Source organism: Mobula birostris, chromosome 31, assembly GCF_030028105.1.
Source record: "Mobula birostris isolate sMobBir1 chromosome 31, sMobBir1.hap1, whole genome shotgun sequence".
In the NCBI taxonomy this organism is placed as follows: Eukaryota; Metazoa; Chordata; class Chondrichthyes; order Myliobatiformes; family Myliobatidae; genus Mobula; species Mobula birostris.
In genome coordinates, this window is record NC_092400.1 from 20,100,141 (window position 1) to 20,126,136 (window position 25,996).

The 25,996-nt window shown below is 41.5% G+C and overlaps 1 protein-coding gene and 1 long non-coding RNA gene across 4 annotated transcripts in view; one reads left to right on the plus strand and one right to left on the minus strand.

The window, feature by feature from the left end:
* The window catches only part of LOC140190953 (sarcoplasmic/endoplasmic reticulum calcium ATPase 2), a 103,804-nt gene that overhangs the window by 17,375 nt on the left and 60,433 nt on the right, over nt 1-25,996 (plus strand). For both annotated transcript variants that reach the window (XR_011883724.1, XM_072247954.1), the window contains exons 4-5: nt 2,960-3,064; nt 13,887-14,025. Coding sequence is in view for 1 of the 2 variants with exons in the window: in XM_072247954.1 (XP_072104055.1) it covers nt 2,960-3,064; nt 13,887-14,025 (244 nt within the window). In the remaining variant the exon portion in view is untranslated. The remainder of the gene's footprint in view (nt 1-2,959; nt 3,065-13,886; nt 14,026-25,996) is intronic.
* Nucleotides 10,437-25,853, minus strand: LOC140190955 (uncharacterized). Of its 2 annotated transcripts, none has more exons than XR_011883726.1 (4): nt 25,222-25,853; nt 16,930-24,931; nt 16,689-16,770; nt 10,437-12,893 (listed from the first exon to the last, which is right to left on the minus strand). It is a non-coding gene; the product is annotated as an uncharacterized lncRNA (long non-coding RNA). The 2 variants fall into 2 exon arrangements; XR_011883725.1 differs by having other exon boundaries at nt 10,437-14,140.

Sequence of the window (25,996 nt, forward strand, 5' to 3'; positions counted from 1 at the left end):
GCCTTTGCCGCCTTCTGGGCAGTGTCTTAACGAGATGGTTGACACCAGCCATTATCAGTACTCCTCAGAAGTTGCCTGCCTGGCGTCAGTGGTCGCATAACCCGGATTTGTGATATGCACCAGTTGCTCATACGACCATCCACCACCTGCTCCCATGGCTTCAAGTGACCCTAATCGGGGGCTAAGCGGTGCTACTCCTTGCCCAAGGGTGACCTGCAGGTTAGCAAAGGGAAAGAGCGCCTTACACCTACTTTGTTAGAGATGTAAATCCACCCTGCCTCCCAAAATCTTCGTACATCCTTCCTATAATGAGGCAACTGGAATATTTCAAGTGTGATCTAACCAGGGGCATTCTATGCAACATTGCTTCGTAGCTCTTGAACTCAGGCCCTTGACTAATGAAAGCTAATGCACCCATATGCCTTCTTAACCATCCTATCAACTTGCACAGCATCATTGAGGAATCTTTAGGTGGACCTCAAGATCCCTCTGTTCCTCAACACTGTAAGAATCCCACTATTAATCCTGTATTCTGCCTTCAAGTTCAACCTTACAAAGTGAATCACTTTATACTTTTCTTTATTGAACTTCATCTGCCACTTTTCAGCCCAGCTCTGCATCCTACCAATGTCCCTTTGTAACCTACGATAACTTTCTACACTATCCACAGCACCGCCAACCATTGTGTCCTCTGCAAACTTGCTAACCCACCCTTCCATTCCCTCATCCATGTCACTTATAAAAATCACAAAAAGCAGGGGTCCCAGAGCACCAGCGGTCACTGACCTCTGGGCAGAATGCTCTCTGTCTACTACCTCTCTCTGCCTTCTGCGGCCGAGTCAATTCCAAATCCGTGCAGACGTTTCATTGGATCCCATGCCTCCTGACTTCCTGAATGAGCCTACCATAGGGAACCTTGTCAAATCCCTAAATAAAATCTGTATCCACTGCTCTGCCTTCATCAACTTGTTTTGTCACTACTTCAAAGAATTGAATCAAGCTTGTGAGGCATGATCTGCCCCTCAAACCCATACTGACTATCCTTTATCAACCTATGCTCCTTCAAATGCTATAAATCCTGTCTCTAAGAACCCTCTCCATTGGTTTGCCCACTACCAACATAAAATTTGTGGTCTTCAATTCCAGGACTATCCCTATTACTTTTTGTGAATGAATAACATTTACCATCCTCCAATCATCCGGTACTACTCCTGGGTCAGTAAGGACACAAAGATCACCGTCAAAAGTGCAGCAATCTCTTTTGCTTCCCACAGTAACCTGTGGTATCTCCCATCCGGCCCTGAGGTCTTACCTATCCTAATGTTATTCAAGAGTTCCAGCACATCCTTTTTCTTGACGTTGATATGTTCCAGCATATAAGCATGTTTTACGATGTCCTCACTTTTGTCAAGATCACTCTCACTGGCAAACACTGAAGCAAAGTATTCACTTTGGACCTTCCCAACCTCCTCTGACTCCAGACACATTTCCTCTTTTGTCCTTGAATATTCCTACCCTCGCTTGAGTCATCCTCCTGTTCTTCGCATACAGGTAGAACACCTTGGGGTTTTCCTTAATCCTACTCACCAAATCCTTCTCATTCCCCCTTCAAGCTCTCCTAAATCCATTCTTAAGCTCCTTCCTGGCTACCTTGAAATATTTGCCATGAGGCTGAAATCAGAAACTAAGCAACTATAAGTCATAAATAGAATTTGCAAAACACGCTTTAATAATTCATAGGCATCCTGTTCTGGGATTTATCAGGCCATTTGTGTTTCATGTTTTGAAAGGGTAGTGTTGATAATTCCTGTGGTTTGGATTCCACAAAGGCTAGCAGGATTCTGTGGTCTGGGTTTCATGGGGGTTCTTGGTGAGACTGGGATCACAACAAATTTGATGGAACTGAATCAGCAATTTTTCTAAAAACCATCTTGGCCAAACTCTGGAACAATGTCATGCTGCACTGTTGGAGACTGCTCTTCTTGGACAAACTGAGCAGGAGCTCTATTCTTTGTCAAATTCTGTGTGTTTAAATGCAAGTGGTTTAAAAGTTCCTCTATGTCAGTATCCGCTAACAAGTGCATTGGCTATGTCCTGGGCCAATTACCAAGAGGAATCCATTTCTCGTTATAAAAAAAAATCTAATATTGGAAGAATTTAGATCCGTCATCTTTCATGACACACGGTTTACTTGCGAATATTGAAATTCATATTGAGTTTAGGATCTCTAGTTTCTATTTTAAAGCCACATAGCTGATTGTTCCTCTCCATACCTCTATAGTGCATCAGTCAGCCTCACCGTTCCTTAAGCACTTCTGTCTGTTTTTTTTTTAATGAGGCCGAGTTTCTACCTGGGTGCTTAAGCCAGCACAGAAGGAAAGCGTGCAAAGAGCTGGCTGGACTTGAACCCAGGGCCACTCGCCTCGAAGTCCGGTGCGGATGCCACTGCACCACCGGCCAGCTACATGGCTGATAGGACCACAGTAATGACATAACATCTGACATTCTTAACTTGCCGTGTTCAATGTGTATAACGGTTTCATTTTGTATAACTGTTCGAATTGTATATAGCCTTGAAAGTGAAATTTGTGTAGGAATTAGCTGCCTTTAATGTATTCTTAAATCTTTTATGTATTCAAATACCTTAATTAAACTATAGGTAAAAGAATTACAGAAAAGCTGTGCAAAGAAATGATGTTCTAAACATGTATTGAGATATTTTGAACTTCAGCGCAACAGTTTCGATTATTGCAATATATTTGTTTACAGTAACTGGGAGGGAGGCAAAACTTTTCATCAAAATGCAGTGTTTTATGCTTCTTAAAAAAAAAAAGATGAATAAGCACAGTAAAACTGCAACATATTGAAATATTCCTTGATTTTAAAGCATCATTATATTTGTGTATGCTGTGCATATGTAATACTTCACAAAACTATATCTATATCTCTTCATTTTCAGGTTCTGGCCTGGTTTGAAGAAGGTGAAGAAACTGTAACTGCCTTTGTGGAGCCTTTTGTAATATTATTAATTCTAATAGCAAATGCTATTGTTGGTGTTTGGCAGGTAAGTGATAATTTAGAAATCACTTCATTATGCACTTGCTTAGGAATATGTGGCTCGGCATTTTATTTTGGGAGAAAAAAATCAATGCAAAAGCCTCGAGGTTTTATTGAATTTCTATTCATAAAATATTGAAGTGCCTCCAGTTTATTCATTCTGTCTGTCATTTCCAAGCTAAAGGTGATATCCATCAGCATTGCCTCTGGAAATGAAAATCCAGCAGTAGAAATAAATTCACCTGCTGAAGTCTATATCAATTGTTTCCTTTCCTGAGGCATTTTCATGATGCTAAAATTTATTTTTCTAAGTAATAAACTGAGATCCATAATGACGTACAATTTTGATCAATTTTGTTTTGACATCTTTTGGACAACAGTAGCATGTAAATAAACTGAAATGTTAACTTTTCAAAGATCTGTGAGTGCAGATCCAATTTTGGCATCGCCACAATTTGTGGATCATTGATCCTGCAGTGGCCATCGTGAAATCTCGTTTAGTTTAGTAGTGAGTAGTCTTCAGAGAAAGTTTACTTTTCTTGTCCAGTCCAGCTGATGTAGACCCAGCAATGTGTTGGACTTTAACTGTGCCCTCAATTTGGGGGAAGCTTGCGATGGATGTTGAATGCTGATATTACTGCTGATGTCTATATGCATTGAGTAATATCATTTAAAAAGATCTAAGTTACTCTATGTGCAGATATTGAGGGAAAGTTGAGCTCTCGTACACTGTAGTCCAGACCTGACTGAACGATGAACTAGGCTGTGAGTGGAACCGTCAGTTTTGAATTGAACTAAGGAGGTAGAAGGTTACGAGAAGGTGACATTAAGGACTGGTTTCGGACTTGATTAGCAGCAGGACACCATTTGGAGTTGCATCTGTATTCATTCTGGTCGCCATGGATTGTTAAGACACCTGTTATATTGATCAGCCTATTTTCTATACATGCTGATCTACCATCAAGCTATCTCCATGCTTACTTCCAGTGGGTGCTCATTGGAGAGAGTTCACGTGCAAATGGAAACAAAGTTAATTACTGCCTGTTATGCTGCTGGCATTTAGAGCAGCAAATAGAAATATGGTCTCTCTTATTTTCATTGTATGCATTCCTTTTACCCTCCATTCCTATCTATCCAGATGTTTGAGCATGAGATTATTACAGGGTATGCAAGGTTTCTTGGGGACAGAGTTACTCTCTTGAATTTTCAACACTTCCAGGCAGGGGGATTGCAGAATCAGGTTTAATACTGCCAGCATGAAATTTGTCGACTTTGCGTCAGCAGTACAATGAAATACATAATGATAGAGAATGAAAACAGGATTACAGTAAATATAAATATAATATGTTTTAAATAAGTAGTGCAAAAATAGAGATAAAAAGGTACTGTGAGGAAGTTTTCATGGGTACGATATCCATTCAGAAATCCGATGGCAGAGGGGAAGAAGCTGTTTCTGATTGGGAAAGCTGGCAGAAATTTACGGTGACTTGGATATCATATCTTGCTTTTGCAAAGTTCAGATACTAGAGCCAACAGAGTTCAGCGATTTAACTGTTCACTTCCCTTAACGTGACATTTTGGAGAAACAAACTGAGCTACACTTTAGGACACATGTGCAAAACTTGATGGGGTGTAAACATCTGGTCGACAGGGCCTGCCACATGGTCTCATTGCAGATAACTATAAAGTTCTCCAAACTTTATATCCTGAGCCATAAGAGTGATTAAAACCATGTCGCATAATGCACATCCCACAAGCAAACCTTAGCAAACCAGAAGGTTTGTTCCATGGTAGAGGACCCTCTGGGAAGGAAAGCTGCATCGTGTCTGACCTGACTCACTGTTTGCATGATGCCGTTGCACATGTTCACACCAAAAACCAAAGGGATAACCCAGGAAGTTGTAAAACAATTTGATTTGGCTTAGGTGCAGGTAAACAATTAGAGTTCACAGCAAGTCTGGAAATAGGTGAACATATGTAGGAATTTATGTTGACTAAGAGTGGATCATCTTTAATTACAACTGGTCTCAGTGGCAGCTTGCAGCTAAACCATACAGTTAGATTCTGGGAAAACATCTGATTTTAATCTTGCAAATGTTGAGGTATGTTGTAACTGCATGACTTGGGGAAGAATGCAGTGAATACGAACAGTGGATTGATGTAATGCAAGCCACAGGTCTGCCACAACGTTTGCTTCCAGTGACATAGTTACTGAGGTGAGGATGGAGGATTTTTTTTATCATGTCATTGAATATCACTGGTATGATGACTTTACCCATGGAATAGGTAACGATTCACACGGTTCTTTGTTCACAGTTTGAACTTCAGACTTCTCACAGGTGTTTCATGTATCTATCAATAAATTGGATCTACTGCACGCTGATATTTGAAAAGTCAACTTTTCAGTTTGTTTACATTCTCAAATTAATTTAATGACCCTGAGTTGAGTCAGAACTCTCAATTGCTTTGAGAAGATTCAGAGGCTGTATTGATAATTGCTTTTGACTGTGTGACAGCATTCCATCAGATTTGGTTTGACAAGATCTCGCATGGTGGGTTGTTTAGACCATAACATATAGGAGCAGAATTGGGCCATTTGGTCAATCGACTTTGCTCCACCATTCCATCATGGCTGATCCATTTTCCCTTAGCCCCAATCTCCTGCCTTCTCCTCGTATCCTTTCATGCCCTGACTAATCAAGAATCTGTCAACCTCGGCCTTAATTATACGCAAAGACTTGGCCTCCACAGCCGTCTATGGCAATGAATTCCATAGATTCACCACTCTCTGGCTAAAGAAATTTCTCCTTATCTCCGTTCTAAAAGGACGCCCCTCTGTTCTGAAACTGTGCTCTCTGGTCTGACTCTCCAACCATAGGAAACATCCTCTCTACATCCACTGTTTCAACAGCTTTCAACATTCAATGGGTTTCAATTAGGTCACCTCTTATTCTTCTGAATTCTCGTGAATACGGGTCCAGAGCCATCAAACACACTTCATACGACAAGCCTTTCAATCCTTGGATTACATTTGTGAACTTTGAGCCCTCTCCAGATTCAGCACATCCTTCCTTAGATAAGGGGCCCAAAACTACTCTCAATACTCCAAGTGAGGCTTTACCAGTGCTTTATAAAGTCTCAACATTGTATCCTTGCTTTTATGTTCTAGTCCACTTGAAATGAATGCTAACATTGCATTTGCCTTCCTCACCACAGACTCAACCTGCAAATTAACCTTTGGGGAATCCTGCACAAGGACTCCTAAGTCCCTTTGCACCTCAGGTTTTTGAATTTTCTCTCCACTTAGAAAATAGTCCATCCTTTTTATTTCTTCCACCAAAGTGCATGATCATACACTTCCCAACACTATTCCATCTGCCTCTTCTTTGCAACACACATCAAAGTTGCTGGTGAACGCAGCAGGCCAGGCAGCATCTGTAGGAAGTGGTGCAGTCGACGTTTCAGGCCGAGACCCTTCGTCAGGACTAACTGAAGGAAGAGTGAGTAAGAGATTTGAAAGTGGGAGGGGGAGATCCAAAATGATAGGAGAAGACAAGAGGGGGAGGGATAGAGCCAAGAGCTGGACAGGTGATAGGCAAAAGGGGATACGACAGGCTCATGGGACAGGAGGTCCGGGAAGAAAGACAAGGGGGGGGGGACCCAGAGGATGGGCAAGAGGTATATTCAGAGGGACAGAGGGAGAAAAAGGAGAGTGAGAGAAAGAATGTGTGCATAAAAATGAGTAACAGATGGGGTACGAGGGGGAGGTGGGGCCTTAGCGGAAATTAGAGAAGTCGATGTTCATGCCATCAGGTTGGAGGCTACCCAGACAGAATATAAGCTGTTGTTCCTCCAACCTGAGTGTGGCTTCATCTTTACAGTAGAGGAGGCCGTGGATGGACATGTCAGAATGGGAATGGGATGTGGAATTAAAATGTGTGGCCACTGGGAGATCCTGCTTTCTCTGGCGGACAGAGCGTAGGTGTTCAGCAATGCGGTCTCCCAGTCTGCGTCGGGTCTCGCCAATATATAAAAGGCCACATCGGGAGCACCAGAGGCAGTATATCACCCCAGTCGACTCACAGGTGAAGTGTTGCCTCACCTGGAAGGACTGTTTGGGGCCCTGAATGGTGGTAAGGGAGGAAGTGTAAGGGCATGTGTAGCACTTGTTCCGCTTACACGGATAAGTGCCAGGAGGGAGATCAGTGGGGAGGGATGGGGGGGACGAATGGACAAGGGAGTTGTGTAGGGAGCGATCCCTGCGGAATGCCTCTTCTTTGCCCATTCTCCTTGTCTGTCTAAGTCCTTCTTAAGCCTCTGCTTATTCCAAACTACCTGCCCCTCCACCTATCTTTGTATCATCCACAAACTTTGCAACAAAGTCATCCATTCCGTCATCCAAGCCATTGACATATACCGTTTAAAAAAAAAAAGCAGTCCCAACACAGATTCCTGTGGGTCACCACTAGTCACCGGCAACTAACCAGAAAAGGATCCCTTTATTTCCAGTCTTTGCCTCCTGCCAGTCAACCACTGCTTTATCCATGCTAGAATCTTTCTTGTAATGTCATGGGCTCTAACTTGTTAAGCAGCCTCATGTGTGGCACTTTGTCAGATGCCTCCTGTTCTGAAAATCCAAGTACATAACATTCACCGATTTTCCTTTGTCTATTGTGCTTGTTATTTTTACAAAAAAATTCCAACAGATGGTTGGAATATAGTGTTGGAATTTTTAATAGTTAGGAAATTATAGGTGCCATAATAATGGATTAATTAAAATCAGAAATCAGGTTTATTATCACTGGGATGTGTGGTGAAATTTGTTAACTTAGCAGCAGCAGTTCAATGCAATAAGTGATAATATAGAAGAAAAAAAAAGTAAATCAGTTACAGTATATATATTAAATAGATCAAAATAGTGCAAAATCAGAAATTATATATATTTTATTTAAAAAGTGAGGTAGTGTTCATGGGTTCAATGTCCATTTAGGAATCTGATGGCAGAGGGGAAAAAGCTGTTCCTGAATCACTGAGTGTGTGCCTCCAGGCTTCTGTATCTCCTTCCTGACGGTAACAATGAGAAAAGGGCATGCCCTGGGTTATGGGGGTCCTCAATAATGGACATTGCCTTTGAGACTCCGCTCCTTGAAGATATCTTGGATATTACAGGGGCTAGTACCAAGATGGAGCTGACTAATTTATGACTTTCTGTAGCTTCTTCCGGTGCAGTAGCCCCTCCTCTCCCTCCCCCATACCAGACAGTGATGCAGCCTGTCAGAATGCTGTCCATAGTACATCTACAGTATAGAGGTTTTTCAGTGCTTTAGTTGGCAAACCAAATCCCTTCAAAACACCAAATGAAGTATAGTCGCTGTCTTGCCTCCGTTAACAGCTGCATCGATATGTTGGGTCCAGGTTGGATCCTCAGATCTTGACACCCAGGAACTTAAAATTGCTCACCCTCTCCACTTTTAATCCTTCTATGAGGATTGGTGTGTGTTCCTTTGTCTTGCCCTTCCTGAAGTCCACAACCTGCTCTTACGGACACTGAGGTCAAGGTTGATGCTGCAACGCCACTGCAACTAGCTGGTGTATCTTGCTCCGGTACGGCCTCATCTCCATCTGAGGCTCTACCAGCAATGGTTGTATCATCAGTAAATTTATTTGGCATTTCAGCTATACCTGGCCACACAGTCGTAGATATAGAGGGAGTAGAGCAGTGGACTAAGCACACACTCTTGAGGTGCATCAGTGTTGATTGTCAGTGAGGGGGAGATATTATCACCTATCTGCCCAGACTGTGGGAATAATGGTGTTAAACGCTGAGCTATAGTCAGTGAACAGCATCCTGACATAGGTGTTTGTATTGTCCAGGTAATTTAAAGTTCTGTGAAGAGCCATTGAGATTGCATCTGCCATAGACCTATTGTGGCAATAGGCAAATTGCAATGGGTCCAGGTTCTTGCTGAGGCAGGAGTTCATTCTAGCCATGACCAACCTCTCAAAGCACTCCATCACAGTGGATGTGAGTGCTACAGGGCAATAGTGACAAGGCAGCTCACACTAATGAGATGCAGTGTTCAGGAAATAAAACTGTTCACCACTGAACTTCAAGCTGATACTTGGCTAGCGAAACCAATCACTGGTTGTGGGACATTTTGGTTCTGTCCCATTTAAACTACCAGGGAAAGACTATAGATGAATATTTAGTGAATGCATTATGTGACCATCTGTATTAACATAAGGCACATCTCTGACACTTAGTGCACAGTTCAGGACAGGTCTGTTTTGTCACTTAATATTCTGGCTAGATGTAAATTCAGAGCACCATCCCTCAACACTAAGAGAAGGGGTATATTTTGGGTGCTCAGGCACCTTTGGAACAGACACTAGGATTGAATATTTAAAGGAGTTCTGTTGGTTGGGATGTGCCACCATTGTAAATACAGTATGTAATTCTACAAAGTTAAATTCAAAGTTTTAAAGTTAAGTAGGTGATTTTAGCCTTTTAAACTAGTTAATTGTCAATTGTTATCTTTGTGTTTAAAATGTAGAAAGCAATGTCAGGAGAGTGAGATTCTTGTAGATGCTGTCTCGTGAAGGTCTGCTATGGGAATAAAAGTTTTTATATTTCCCAGTTGCAGCTTCCATGTGGTTCAGTTTGGTCAGTGTTTTTGTTGGCACATGGGGGATGGTTAAGGTACATAGAATCCAAGGCAGATTGCCTAATTGGATCCAAAATTGGTATGGTGAGGCAGAAAGTAGTGAATGAAGAATTTTTCTTCTGATTGAAAGTTTGTGACTACTGTTTGGTGCTGGGACCTTTGCTGTGTGTGTGTGTGTGTGATATCAATTTTGGATCCAATTAGCCAATCTCCCTTGGATCTTATGTACATAGAATGGTGCAAAAGTCTTGGGTACATGTAAAGAAAAATTCTGTATAACAAAGATGCTTTCAAAAATAATGACTTGAAACATTTCAAAATATCAAAAAAAACCTATGAAGAGCAGTAAACAGTTTAAAAAAACTAAATCAAATCAATATTTGGTGTGACCACACTTTGCCTTTAAAACTGCATCAATTCTCTTACAGTGCACTGTTGTGCAATTTTATAAGGAAAATTGCCTGGTAGGTTGTTCTAAGCATCTTCGAAAACTTGCCACAGTTCTGCAGACTTTGGCTGTCTGGCTTGCTTCTGTGTCTGCAGGTTGTCCCAGAGAGCTTTGATGTTGAGGTTTGGGCTCTGGAAGCCATACCATCTGAAACTATATATTAAAAAAACATAGGGTGCTTAAGGCTTTTGCATAGAACTGTATGTGTATATTACTGATCTGGATGTAAATGTAGGAATATGATTAGTGTTGTAGCGTGGATGAAATCACCGAAGAGAGTTACTGGTAGGTACAAAGCAGCTTCTTTATTCGACACAACAAGGTACAGCAGGTATCATACGGACGGAGATGCTTTGGGTAGAAAGGTCTGCTAGCCCAATGTGGGCTCGATATTTATATGCTAAACTCAAAAGGCAATCGCTACTTACAAAGTTATAGACAATGCAAAGACAATGCTTCCTTTTGAAGCTACATACAAAACATCACACCTTCTGACTTCATCCTTTCCTCCTGACACCAACCTGTCTGGGTTGGTACTCACAGCCTTTAGGAATGCAAGTTAAATCCACAATACATTTATTTGGTATTTTATGTGCTAACATAGAGGACAATTAATATTTATAAAGTATAGATAAAACTGTCTTCAAAACTACAGCATCTGGTCAAACTATGGCATCAGCAGCGTCTGGTATTCACAGCTTTTAGGAAATGCATTGTTGTGAACTCAATCCACAGAATTTTGTCAAACAGAAGACTGGTGGCCAGAGTCATTTAGGTGTAAATGAATCATCTACCCAAAAACTCGCTCTAACAATTAGTGAGTTTGTAGATAACATGCCAAGTAATAGTGGTAATACCAGTACCACTCAATTGTGACATTCGTGCAATTGAGAGTCATGAGTTGTGGATAGCGACGTCAAATGCATATGTCATGCTTGCCCTCGTGGGTTGGGGCACAGAATAAGAGTGGGGACATCATGTTGCAATTTTACAAAGCACTGATGAGGCAACAATTGGAGCTTTGCCCCATTATGAAAGGAAGGATGTGATAGTGTAGAGAGTACTAGACTGGAGGACTGTAAGTATGAGGAGGGATTGGGTAGGCTGAGCTTGATTCCCTGGAGTGAAGGAGGGTGAGAGGATCACCTAGTAGAAGTGTACATGATGATGAGGAGCACGGATAGGGGTAGATAGTCAAGATGCCGTTCGTGGTTGGGGTATCGAAGCCAAGAGGGTTAAAGCAGGTTGTTTTCTGTTTACACAGTGGTTGATATTTGGAACAAACTGCTTGAGGGGTGATGGAATCGGATATAACTGCAATGTTTTCAGATATTTAGGCAAGCATAGATGAATACACTCCTACTGTGAGCAATTAAGATTAGTGGAGATGGGCAGACTGGTTGGCATGAGCATAAAGAGCTTAAGGGCTTTGATTCTAGTACTGGCATTGCCATTCCTTGGCATTGAGGTGCTTTGGAGTGTTTCTAATATGAGTTGCTGTATGACCCCTGTGGCTGGGTAGATTAAGTTTGAAGATAATGAATGTTGGTATACCAAAAGGGTGCAAGTTTAATTGTTTTTGAATATTTGCTGTGCTTTGCTGATACTTTAGCATAAATATGAAAAAAATGAAGGTAAAGAATGATAACCCATTTTTATTACCAATGGAATAGAAGTAGGCCCTCTTCCCCTTTCACGTTTGCTCTGGTGTAGGGATTTTACTCCTTTACTGATGTTCGGCATGAGTCTCGTAGTAAACCTGACTTGATTAAGTGCTATGGCTTGATTTATTTCACAATGTGTGTAGAAGCCAAATGCCAAAATATAATTCTGACCAACTTGTTTGTCAGGTAGTACAGAAGTTAAAAATACTTGTTCCTTGGTAATTCTTACTTGGTATCTGTTCCATGCAAAAAGAGTTGTCATTGCATAGATGGGAAAGAGAAACTTGTTCTTCAATTCACTGAATTGATTTTTTCAACTTGTTTCACACCTATTTATTATGCATGTTTGAGAAGCTTTATTTCCGAATCTGGTTTGATATCATTGACATATTTCGTGAAATCTGTTGTTATGCGGCAACAGTACTTTTCGATACATGATATTCATAGGAAGACAGATTTGATGTCCCTCTGACATTATTAGTAGGGATGTTGGTGTGGAGGGAAGGAAATAGTTTGATAATGCTGTTTGACTGGTAAACTTGCACTCGGTAATTTGGGTACATATCTGTAAAAGCACTCCATTTCTTTTAAGAGGTTTTTTTTGTGAAAATCTATTATCTTTTAACATTGGTAGTAAATACTCTTTGCCTTGCATCTTTTCAATTCTGGAAGACTAGTTGGGTAATATAAAATACAGAACATTTATAGGGAGTAAACCTTAGTAGCATAATATGAAAAAATATACCAGTATATATTTTCATTTCTTATTCACTTTATTTCTGTTCCACTGCCACTCTATCAATTTTTAGCACAGTCGACTCCACTTAACCTGAAGGCTCTTTGGAAACGTTTCCTTCAGATATTACTATCTCATAAAAGTGTCTTGAAGCTCTCTTCTCTGCTTTCATTTTTCCTCTCAGTGTAATAATATTTGGCTTTGCTTTGTAAGAAGTGTCATAGATTTCTTGACCTTCTCCCCCCAAAGTCTCGGAGCATTCAGACTCTTAATGTTTTTTTTTCTTTCAATGCTCTTGATCTCTGCCACTCCTGCCATCCAGACTGTGAATGAAAGAATGCAGATATTTGCCAGTGTGCAGTTCATGAATTCACGCACCATCCAGTTAAATACTGAGGCAGCCAATTTTTTTTTCTGCTGTTATATCAAAGCAGCAAGTTCTGGGTGTTGTGAGTTGCCTAAAGTATTGAACAGTTCAAAATGCCCTTGCTATTCAAGCAGTTTTAAGGTGCAGAACCAACTGTTAAAACCAATATTTTAATACAGAATTCCATTCATCGTGCTTTCTTAGATGCTTCAAAGCAGCTTAGAACAATTTGGCTGCTTTTTAATTGTAGTCGCTGTTGTAATGCAAGAAAAACAGTAGCCAATTTGCACGTAGGAAGATGGGATTTAATAATGACCAGAACAAGTTAAATGACTTTGGTCAGGGCTTCCCAAACTTTTTAATACCATGGTCCCCTACCATTAACCGAAGGGTTCACGGACCCCAGATTGGGAACCCTGGTTGAGAGGATTATTGTCCAAGCCTTCAGTGCAGTCATGGTAAAATGAAGAATGTTTAGAAGATGGATGTTGTGTAAACTGTAGAATGGTGAAACTAACTTGATTTGACAAACTCAGCATTTTTATATTCTGTTCTTATAAGAACTGGTGATTCAATGGGTCTGAGAAATGACACATTGGAATGCACTTTTGGATTGAAAGTAACGGTTTTTTGTCAGTGAAATTATTTTTAGATTCAACAGGAAGTTGGTTATAATTTTTGGCTATTTCTGTATTCCCAGTTCACGTTCATTTGCTATAGCAGTTGCTGCTGAGGATGTATTTTGAGAAGTAAGCTTTTTGGGTCATTTTTTTTTTGCTGGCACTGTACCATATTTCAGAGTTCCAACCAGTGAATGGGCATCAGTTCCTAATTCTTCCCTATGTGGGGGTGGGGAGGGGGGAGCATTTGAAATATAGCTACAACAAAAGCTGAAAATCTATTGTTAACATTTTCTAAATACTAAACAACTTCCCACCTGCCCTTTCAGGAAAGGAATGCAGAAAATGCTATTGAAGCCCTTAAAGAATATGAACCTGAAATGGGAAAGGTTTATCGGCAAGACAGAAAAAGTGTACAGCGGATCAAGGCCAGAGATCTTGTCCCTGGCGACATCGTGGAAGTGGCAGGTAAGTTGTTAATATTGTGCAATATTGATGAGTCTCTTGATGATAAAGTTTGAAATTTCTCTGAGTCACATATGGTCTGGCATCCAGAGTGCATGCATGTCATCTTGAAATTTATCTGTACAAACAGAGTAGCATTAAAACATTTGCAGTTAAATCGAACAAGACTTGATTCATGTTCAAAATATAAACTGTCTTGGGATTCAATCTTGCATGGTTTTGTGAAATAGTTTACATAATACATAGAAAGTTTGTGTAACTAAGAACAACAGATTAGAAAGCGATTAACAATCTAAGCCATTGGGCAAAATTTGTGGCAGATGGAGTTCGGTGTGGGGTGATTATCATTCATCATGTATCAAAATATTGTTACTGCTACAAGAATAAGTAAAGGTACTTGGATATCATTTTTCATAAATCAAAATCTTATTTTGCACAGGCTTTTTAAAAATATGATCTATTTGGTATAAAATGAGAAAGCTTTTCTGATGCTCAGTCTGCACAGGCCATCTCACATAGCCTTCAGTTGTAAATATTGAACATCAAGAAGGATGTTGGCTCTTGGTAACATTTAGTTCATTGTTACACTGGGGATTAAAACACTGAGTCAATGGGGACAGGATTTAATTTTGATTTCCTCCAAATTTTCAATTGGCAAATAATTGAATTGAAATACTGTGGATTCCAATTAATTGGAGCACATTGGGACCAGTACATTTTGGCGCAATTAAGTGGCTGCCCCAGTTGGCTGAAATTCCGTGGGAATAGTTAAAAGCGTATTTATGAAAACGACAAACTGCCATGTAACTGAGTAATAAATTATAATAAATAATGAAATACAGAACAAATTAAACATTACCAATATCACTGCAGTACTACAAAGCTGTATTAGTTCCTAATAGTTATGTATGGAGGAATTCATCCAGTGTATGTGGCTGGGTTCTTATTACTGACTGTAAATGAACAAAATCAGCACAGACACCTAGTGTAGATAATGGACTGTGTTCAGACAATGCTGCTAATTATTGCATCCTCAAAATCTTAATTTTCATTGTAATATACTAGATAATTGTTGATACCTTAATTCTTCATACTTCCTAACTTGCTGAAATAATGAAATAGTTTCATTTTCACTCCTGGCTGTTTCTGGCAGCTCCAAGTCTGAATATTTGAAGCCACAGTGAGCAGAAGAGTTCTGGATTGTCTTGTTGCTTATTTCTTGCCAACTATCAGTGACAAAACTCACTGCTTTTTGAAACAAGGACGCAACTGACGCTATTTAAAAACTGTTCCCTCTGAGCATGGTGTGGCGTCTTAAGGCCACACACGTGTGCACGTGACTGAAGGGAATCTCGGCTATTCTCTCAATTAGTTTTTGTTCTTTAAGAGTTGTCCCAAGTAAGAGACTGCCCCGATTAACTGAGGCCCAAATTAACTGGGATCCATTGTATTTAAATTATTAAGATTGATATAGCAAAGAAGGAAGGAGAATTATAATTGACCAATTAGGAATGAAATCAGGAAATTCTTTCACAAGAATGACGTTGGAAATCAGGAAGTGTTTTCTCCACAGCACCTACACTTGAAGAAAATTTGGGTTATTCGAAATATGCAAGACTGAGGTACTTTTGTAAGCAACTATTTGGTAATGCATCTATATCAAAGGGAAGGTGTGTAAATCAACTTGAGATGAAGATCAACCATGATTTAATGGAAAGTTAGAGGCCAAATGACCAATTCCTGTTTTTTAAGGTCTATGTTCACATTTAACAATAGTGACTTTAGTGCTGGGGTATCTACATTTTCATTTGGGAATCTAAATGATAGTAGCAGTTCATATTTTTTGTTTGGATTGTTTGTAGCCTAGCGTGGAAGATAGCAGTGAACATTCAAAGTTGTTAAAACTGGTCAATGCATTTTCCCCGTAGGCTGCTGAGGCTCTTAGTTGCTAAGTGACATAGTTTAGTTTATTGATTAGCTGCTTGTTGCTATGTTATTTGCTTCAATAAAAGTAATGCGACTGGCAAGCAAAGCTGCCAAGGACACAAATATGGCAGCTCTGTTCCTGATATTAATGTTCTCTGGTAAATACATCACACTGAATGATACAGACTCAGAAAATAATTGATCAGTACCGGTTGCCATTTAGCATCCCAGGGCGCTAACTTGAAATGCGGATAGAATCCAGGACTGCGGAATGGGAAATGTAATTTCGGTTTTCATCCAGCTGATTGTGGAGGAACTAAACCATTCTCTGTAGCATTTGTTCAGCTACTAGGGTAGAGGAGATGGGGGGAGTTCCAATGAACCTTGTAAAAACCCTAACTGCAACTTCTATAATATAAATGAGTGAGGGGGAGGGTAGGAAGGGAACCGTGTCTATGATTTTTAGTGATATTTAATTCAGTCTAATGGAGGCTTTAGTCCCAGTAGGTTTTTAATTTTAATTTGCCTTCTTCCATTCATCTTTTGCTGTAGTGGATTCATGCAAAATACAGTTGTTTAGTTGAAAAGCATTAGGATATCGGTGCAACTTTTGTATGTGTTGACATCAAAATTCAGGTTGTGGAATTTGGGAGCAAAGTAGAAGAGGGAGAAGTCAAATCTGTTAAGATTTGATGTGTGATCAGAAACACACACAAAAAAATTAAGGAGTGGTTACTTACAATTGCTTTCATTGTATTGCTACTTTTTGGCATCTCTCCATTCATGAGGGACACTTGTTCATCTGGACGAATGCACCAGCTCCTGTCAGTTAATAAGATCATTTACCCCAATGTTAGTCTCCTGCACTAACTCTATATTCTGTGATTCCACTAACATTGTGCACTCTACTAATTTCTAAATGTACAAAGTGACTGGACTTTCACAACCCTTTTTGATAAAGAATGCTGAAGATTCACTCACTTTGGTGATGAAGGAATTTCTTCTCAGCCCCGACTTTCGTGGCCAATCCCTTACGATGATACCTTTACACACCCTTTTCTTTTGCCTGTTACACCACTGGTGCTTAGGGCAGCAATGAAGGTCCTCCATCTCTGCCGGTGTTCACGGCTTCCCTCATCCTGTCCGTAGCTTCCTCTCGGGTTACTGTCAGTCATGCAAGTCCCGGGTGGAGACTCAGGAATTCCCTCGCACACAGATGTGGAAAGATTCTTCATTGCTGTTTTTTTGTAACAGTTTTATTTGACCAGTCAGGGCTGTTAGCCCTGAGCTGAACTTCCCGCTGACCGCTCTTCTACCCACGGGAGCCACAACCTTGTGGTTTGAAGACTTGTATGCCTCAATGATCTGGAAAGCTGTGTTGGCTGGAATCAGAGGTTTCATGCTTTGGCTCCAGGTAGGGTCACCCATGCGAAACAGTTCAAAGGCTAGAGAAAATGTTGCCCTTCATTCTAGCTTATCAAGCACTAATTGCTGATTCAGTGACATGGTTCTTGTTCTTGAGAAGGAAAGTGTTTTAAGCTGTTCATGCTCTTCAACAGAACAAGCTTAGTTCAGTTTATATATTTGGGATACTTGGGCACGTGCACCCTTACTCTCCAGCTTCCAAGTACCTCTCCTTTCCCTGGCAAGTATGGCATCCGGTAGACAACACGTCCTCCAAGATTTGCACTCATGGTTGCAAAGAACACTATCCACTTCTTCCTTTTTTGTTTTTCCAATGTTGAAAGTCTCTCTCTACTACTGTCCCGTGTTGAGTTTGCTTATCCTTCTTCTGATCTCTATTCTCGGCCTCGTGCACTGCAGAACTTCATACCTGTTGGATGTACAAGGGCTGAGCACCTCTACCTCTTGTCTCTGGAACCTGCCTCATGCATGGTCACATTCTCCTGTGCCTCTTAACCAGCAAATTCTGTAGTATTTATTCCAAGGACCGAGGCGCGGAACAAACGAATCCAGGGAACCTTCTGCCACCCCACCTCCCCAATCCACTGTACTTCATCAATGCTGAGTTGAGGCTCTTTGAACTGCAGACGTGCTCACGATGGTTGCATCTACCACAGCTACAACACAAATCCTGCCTTGCCTCAGTTTACATGAGAAATTAATCAAATTAATTCTGGTAAAAGGCTAACCTTTTGGCCTTTGCATCAGTTCCTTGCTAATCCCCGCAGTGGTAACATGTACGACCAAAGATTTATATTTGCTGTTCCTAAAAATCCTGACTTTTGTTACCTAGGTTACAGAACCTGTTAACTTCTAGTTAGTTACTGCCTGTTACACCGCTGGCATTTAGGGCAGCAATCAATGTCCTCCATCTCTGCCTGTCCTTGGTCATCTTCTCCATTGTGCCCCAGGCTGTCCTCGTTTCTGCCTCTTTGGTCCGGCGCCAAGTTGCCTTTGGTCTCCTGCGTTTCTTCTGTCCTTCAGGAGTCCAGTGGAGTGCTTGATGATAGAGTTGGCCTCTCTTCTCAATCACGTGCCCAACCCTTCTCCAGTGTTTGTCGCCATGTCTTCTTGGTGACACGGATGGAATAGGGTGTGGCTGGAGGTCTTTCTTGGTCCGGAAAATACAGAGGATCTTCCAGGGGCTCCACAGCGTGAAATGACAACGGCTTGGCAAGGTCGTTCTCTGTCACGCGCCAGCATTCTAACCCATACAAGAGTGTGAAACAGAATACGGCTCTGGTACAGCTTCATCTTGGTGTGGGCACTGTACTTGGTTGATCTGTTAACTTTTAACTAGTGACATCATTACCTGACAGCCTACAAACAAGTAGTTTGCCAGTTTACTCAACTTGGTTGCCCTTGCAAGTTATAGAAACAAAGAAACTAAATGAAATTTGCCAGTGCAGGGGCAACACCTAGCATGTGTCCCAATCTGTACTGTTGCATTAAGCTGCCACGGTAGAATATTTTTGTTTTTCTTTCTATCGGAAGGTTTTATTTTCCATGAAATTCGGTCACGGGCTCATCATCAAAGCTTTTTTCAGAGTCACCAGGGTCTATTTGATTTCCCAACATGCCGTAATATCACTGGTTGAGCCATTTTCTTGATAAGAATACTCAAAGCTTCAATAGCATTGTGATTTGGTTATTTTTATGCTGGGGTTCTCCAGTCCATTTTTTGAGTAGCTCAATTGTACACTTAGAGTAGAGGGTCCCAACATTATTTATACCATGGACCAATATCAATTAAGCTAAGGTTCCATAGACCCCAGGTTGTGAACCCCTAACTTAGAGGAGACGTGATGTTTCACTTGATGATCATGGACGAGCCGTTATCGCTGTTACTTAGTAAATATTTTTGCAACTGTCTAGGTACTAAATTTGTTCACTTTTTTTAATCCTCTAAGGTTTGGATTGAATAAAGACTGATAAATTAAACTTACTCTCTAGCTGTAGGCTTTGTAGATGTTTAAAGCTTTGTGAATAAATTGGCCACTTTTTATACACTTTCTTGCACTGTCCATCAGATGGTAAATTTTAGAGTTTCTATCTTAATATAAGGGTCCGGCTGGTGGCGTAGTGGCATCAGCACTGGACTTCAAGGCAGAAGGTCCTGAGTTCAAACCCAGCCAGGTCCCAGCCTGGGCAGCAGCAGCATCTGTGTGGAAGGAAGGCCTGGCGATCTACTTCCGTATCTTGCCATGAAAACCCTATGGTTGACGAGGTCACGAAGAGTCGGTCTCGACTGAGCAACGACAAATCTTAATATATGGGTGGCAGGGTGGAGATGTGTCTCCACCAAAGGAGGTGTAAGGTGCTTGTCTTTCCTTAACCTACTTTTGAAATGATCACGTTGAGCTCCATTTGCCACCATTTCGTTTGTCGTTTAGAGCAGCCAGCCCAGCCTGTTGGTTCTCATGATAGCAGGCCATGAGAATTGTCCATCAGGCACAAATTAGTCAGAACATATCCCCCCCCCCCCTTGTTTGCTAATAGAATCTGCTGAGCTCATACAGCTGTTTCTCCTTTCTGCTTACTGGAGGAAACAAAAATCTCTGTAAACAAACATTGCTCAAGCAACTGTGGTGTCACCAGTAAACTGACTGAAAAGATTAAACAATCACTGCAGATTTCCCTTTTAGTTTTATTCTTTCTGTGTGCTTTTTACATTCTAATTTTCCCTACACCAAACTTGTTAAAAAAAATGCATGTTGTCATGTTTGTGCCTTGGGCCAGGGAAATAAAAGAGTGGATCCATTGATGCAGTGTTAAACTAATAGCCTGTTTTAACACTTGACTGGATGGCCAGGTAAGGAAATGGGTACTTTGCATGCTTGGTGCTCTTTTGTGACCATACTTACTTCACAACAGACCTTGATAGACTGAATGTGGAGAGGATGTTTCCTATTGTGGGAGAGTCTTAAGACCAGAGGACACAGCTTCAGAATAGAGGAGCATCTTTTTAGAACGGAGATGTGGAGGAATTTCTTTAGGGAGTGGTGAATCTGTGGAATTTGTTACCGTGGGTGGCTATGGAGGTCAAGAATACTTAAAGCAGAGGTTGATAGATTCTTGATTAGTTGGGGCATGAAGGGATATGGGGGTTGTGGGGGGGGGGGTAGAAAGGAAATTGGGACTGAGAGGAAAATTGGATCAGACTTGACGGGCCAGATGGCCTAAATTATGTTCCTGTGTTTGATGGTCTTATAACATACAAGGATTTTAAAATTAAGCATTTTCATTCTTTTACGTTGTCAAATTTCACAGCGTAAGTTATATATTTGGAGAAGGACAAAACAGATACTGCCTTTTAATGCACACGTAAATCTACTTAACCAATGTGCTCTTGTTTCACCCTGAGACGTGCCCTTTATTCCTCCTTGTACTAGTACAGCATATTATCTTTTTTTTTGTACTTCTCTATTTATCCTACTCGCTTCTCAAAGCTGCGTTGAATATTTTCCACAGCAGCAGGTTATTCCCAGTGGGCAAGTGTTTCACGCCAGTTTGCTAACAGAATAATTCAGAAACGTGTTTGTGATCCTGAGTGTCAACGTTAACTGCTTTCGCCCTCTTACTCTTGTGCATCTTCCAAAGATTTGTAATTTGTTTTTTTAGTTCGCTAGGAGAGGTCAGTTTGATCACTTTATCAAGAGTGAGCTGCTAGTGTAAAGGAAGTATGCTCAAAAGGGCCATACATTGGGCAAAGAATAGAGTTGCCCACAGGATCTAGACTGGAAATTGAATCAGTACGCCTGTTTATTTCTCAGAATGAATAACAGTTCTATGTAAAGTTGTACCAGATATGAAATTGGAGCAGGAAATGCTGACATTCTTCATGTTAGCGTCCCCAGTGTCAAGTAGAGGAGTTGGGTCCTTTTCAGGCTGGAGGGATGTAACTAGTGGAGCCACCCCAGGCATCTGTTCTTGGCTCTCTGTGGTTTGCTATTGACCTGGTGGAGGTCAAAAAGTTTGAGCACAGAAAAGTTACAGAAACGTGCTGTACCGTTACTAAAGGAGGAATGGAGGGCATGTCTCGGAACGATGTATAAGGTGTCCAGTTTTGCCAATGGTGCAGAAATGGGTGCGAAGGGAAGTTGTAATGTGGATATGGTTATTCTTCAGCAGGATATAAACTGGCCAAAAGGCTAGAAAGTATAATTTAGTATAGGGAAATGTTTGAGAACATGCACTTTAGTAAGTGGCAGGCCCAACAAGTAGCTAACAAAGCAGGTGGTATTTGGCTTCTATTGTGAAGAAGTTGGCAATTAAGAATGAGAAGGATTTGTGCAGTTGCCCAGGGTATAGGTGAGGTCACACCTAGAAAACTGTGCACGGTTTTAATCCCCTTGAATAAAGTACAAGGTATCGGAACTAGTCCAAAGGAGATTCACCAGTCTAATTCCTGGGATGAACAGGTTTGCCTCTCATGAGTGGCTGGATCTGTACCCCTTCGACTTTGGAAGAGCAAGCGATAAATTTATTCGGACTCAAGATCCTAAAGGGGCTTGACGTTGGGAGATTTTGAGATGCTGCACTGGTCTGTTATTTTACTTTTCGGTATTTAGTGGGACACCGTGGACATTGAGTTCTGAAGACAGAGTATCAATGCAGGTCCCTGAAGCAAGGGTTCTCTCCCACCCCCCCTTATATATATTTCATTAGAAAGTATGTGTATATATATATATATATGTGTGTGTGTGTATGTATGTACCTCCTCCCTGAACTATACCCTCTCCCGCTCTATTTTGCGAGGCTGCCATCACTGAGGCGTGTTTGTTCTTTGACCAAGAATTTGTGCCAGGATTGCTGCTTCTGACTCTCACTTCCTCTTCCTGGAGTCTTTCAGGCCTTTGCTAGGGCTCACCGCTGCATCTGAGAAGTGACCCAGGCACTGCGTGTGCAAGTAAGTTGTTTAGTTTGGAGTACGTCACACATACTCAGCAGATGGGTGACACATCTGTGGACAGGAACAGAGTTGAGAAGCGTTAGGAGGCAGGGAAGGAAAGGCGAGGAGGTTGTGGCTGAATGTCTATGATCATAGATGCACTAAAGGACGAAACTGGTGGTGTCAGCTTGGAGAGGGTGCTGAAAGTTTGTTGATTGCTGCTGATTTGTTTAAGCGGGATGTTAATAGAAGGAAATGAATAAAGGCAGGAGAGTTCGGAGAGCCAAAACACCTTGGGTGCTGGAAATCTGGAACAAAACAGTGCTAGAAATACTCTGCAGATTGGGCAACATCTGGGGAAAGGTGAGTTCACATTTTCATTAGAATGAGTCAATTCTGCGGGGAAAGAAAAACTATCTCACAGTGTTGAATTCATTGTCCACTTCAGAGGGCTGGAATGTGAGCTGAAGCGGTATTTCTTGAGCTTACAAATATATCCAACTTCCACTGGTAACCTGGCGCCTTTCGGAAAGTAAGAGTTTCCACCCCATTAATCCGCAGGTCATTGTGAACTTCGAGAATTCCCTCACGTTGAGTGTCATGTTGCTGCAAAGCATACATTCATCCTCCAGCCCTGTCTGCAAGTCCACTTGAATTCAGAGTAACCCATGAATCCTTGCTCCAGATGTTACAGTGGCTTGCTGCAATGCCTTTATATTTTCCATGTGACATGTTGCTTATCGAATTCAGATCTCTGCAGTAAATGTATCTTCCGACATGCACGTATAAACAATGGGTGTGCAGATCACCTTGATTTAGATTATTTTTGATCATTGCCGCTGCCTACCACTCTGGCAAGGGTTCCCAACCTGGGGTCTACGGACTTCTTGCTTAACGGTATTGGTCCATGGCCTAAAAAAAAAGGTTGGGAATCCCCATCTTATGGTGAACTTGATGGGTCTCCTGGCCCCTGTGGCATATTGAACTTCCCTTCTGTCATCCATATCAACTTCCTGTTCCTTGGAGTGACAGTGAGGATGCCTTCCTCTCCCTCTCCCCCCGCCCCCCTGTGGTAGAGTGGGCACATGCGTAGGCAAGTGTCAAGAAGGCACAAAATTGAGTGAAGCTTCATTCAGAACTGTATTGGTGGTCCCACTTTGGAAATCTGTTATCCCCTCTGTGTGTGAACCCCTTACATTGGATTTTGGTCAATTTTGCAAAAAATTGCAGGGGTCTTTATTGATCATTCTTGCAAAATGTAGCCTTGTTTTGCGCACAGAAGTGTGTACAATCCAACGTGAGTAAATATGCCAATGATATAATGGCTGACTAATGTTCTACACTAACTTGTTACTGGGGTGGCATTAAATTTAGAAGGTGGGGGGGGGGGAGAGAGAGGAACTTCCAGGCAATTTCACATGTCAGAATTGGCAAGTAAACTTTCTTAGGATGACTTAATGCTTGTACCAACAACTGAGCAGTTCAGACGTGGAATTATCTATCTCATGAGCAGTGATCCTAATTAAAGCTGCTATATTTGTACTGAGGCTGTTCGTGAAACTGATGTTTTGAGTCTCCCCAAGGGAGCTTCAGTCAACATATGGAGTTTGTACTGCTCTCCCAGATTGCAAAAGAGCCTGCGCTCAGGATCCATTGCCTGGGGGGAAACTTACAGGAATGAGCTTCAAGTCTGTGTAGATGCTTTTCGCAGCATTTCAGGGAAAAATACTGATTTTGAACATTATTCCCTGGAGCTGGACAGATTATTCTGTGTATATGTAGTGGTCTCACGGTATCGTGCACCTTCCTAGACCTTTTGTTGAACCCTCTTCAGAATTGACTTTGCAGAGAATTTGCAGTACGATATTGTCTGCGAATGCCCGAGTCCAGAAGAAGAAATCAGAACACTGGGAGAAGTCAGCGGGCCAAGCAATACCAGTGGAAACTTGACCTGCTGCAGCGTCTTGACTCCAAACATCAGTTTACACCTCTTGCCTCCACAAGTGCTGCTCGACTTGCTAAGTTCTTGCAGTGTTAATGTAAGGGTAAAAATGTTGGCATAAGTCCCCTTTTTATTCAGCAGCTGATAGCTGTTGATAAGCTTGGAAACAGCACTAGCCTGAGATGTATTGGAGTACAAAGAGAATAATTTTTAGATAACATCAAGTTTACCAGTGCTAGAAAAATGGAAGCATTGCAATAATCTGCAAGGTTATGAAGTTTAAAGGTAATCAGTCGTGGGTGAGCAATACAAAAATAAAATGAGTAGCAGTTCCCTTTGAAGTCTGTTACATTGATTATTTTTTTAATCATTAAAATCTTCCATGCATCGATGTGTAAGCAACTGCTATGGACCAAGTTCTCAACTTTCCTGCATTCTTATCCCTTCTCAATATTAGAGTCGATGGTTGTGATTTTTTTTTTCAATGCAGAAGTCCACAGTCCTCACCTTGAGTTGCATCTTAAAAACTATTATAATTTTGTGAAACTGAAGAGCAGTCCCTGTGATTGGTTGCTACAATGATCCAGATAGGTTTTAATAGGTACATTTAATGTCAGAGAAATGTATACAATATACATCCTGAAATTCTTTTTCTTCGCAAACATCCACAAAAACAGAGAAGTGCCCTAAAGAATGAATGACAGTAAGATGTTAGAACCCCAAAACCCACCTCCCAGGCTCAAGCAGCAGCAAAGCAATGATTCCACCCCCCCCCCCCAAGTAAAAAAGCATTGGTGCCCTCCACTGAGCACTCAAATCTGCAGCAAAGCATCAATAAAGACACAGACTTGCAGTACCCCAAAGACTACTCGGTCACCCGGTAACTTGACATACGATAGGCTCTCCCTCTCCCTAATAAGGGAAAAGGAGGTGTCCCCGTTTCACAGTGAGAGGGGAGACATGACAAACAACTCACCGATTTATGGTGTTAAAAGTCTGTTGCGTTGCTTTTTCTGAGCCCTGTGCCGAAAGAACTCGGGTCTCTGAGCACACAGCGAGCAGCCAGCTCACTGCTTACGATCTTTCGTGCTCTCCCGTGATACACCAGTCGGGGGTGGCACCGGCCTGGAATCAGCCCGTCTCCAGAGCCACGAAAATCTGGCACCCTGAAGGCACATTCGTCTTCCAGGCCACGTGCTTGGCATATCAAAAAGCGGCTGGTCGTGAGGCCCTGAGAGCGGCTTCCATTCCCGCAAAGAACCAAAGTCAGAGTGTAACTCCAGGTCAGGGTCTTCAAAAGAACCTTGAAAGGGGGTGAAAAAGAGATATCAAAGATGGATCAAAGAACTGTTTCCAAAGATGCAAGCAAAGGATCGCTGTTAAGCTTCGCCCTCCGTCAAGTTCCAGTAACGTTCAAGACTTCCTCGGTTGATGTACATGAGTTGCAGATTATTGCTACTGGATTTCGCGTGGATGGTTTTTCTGAAATTCATCAGAATTTATGCTGGAGAATCATTTCTCTTTTAGACCCCTTGCAGAATCTGACCCCATATGTACTGTAGGTCTAGTGAATAAGAGTGAACTATGTAGGAGTCATGTATTGTTTTTCTGTCCATATTGTACATCGGGTTGAGCATTTTTACTGTGGGTTACAGTAATGTTACGTGGGTTTGGGTGTGGTAGAAGCAAATGTGCCTTTAACTTTAGTTTGTGATTAGGTGGGGTCATGGATTTTTTTTTTCGTTGACCGC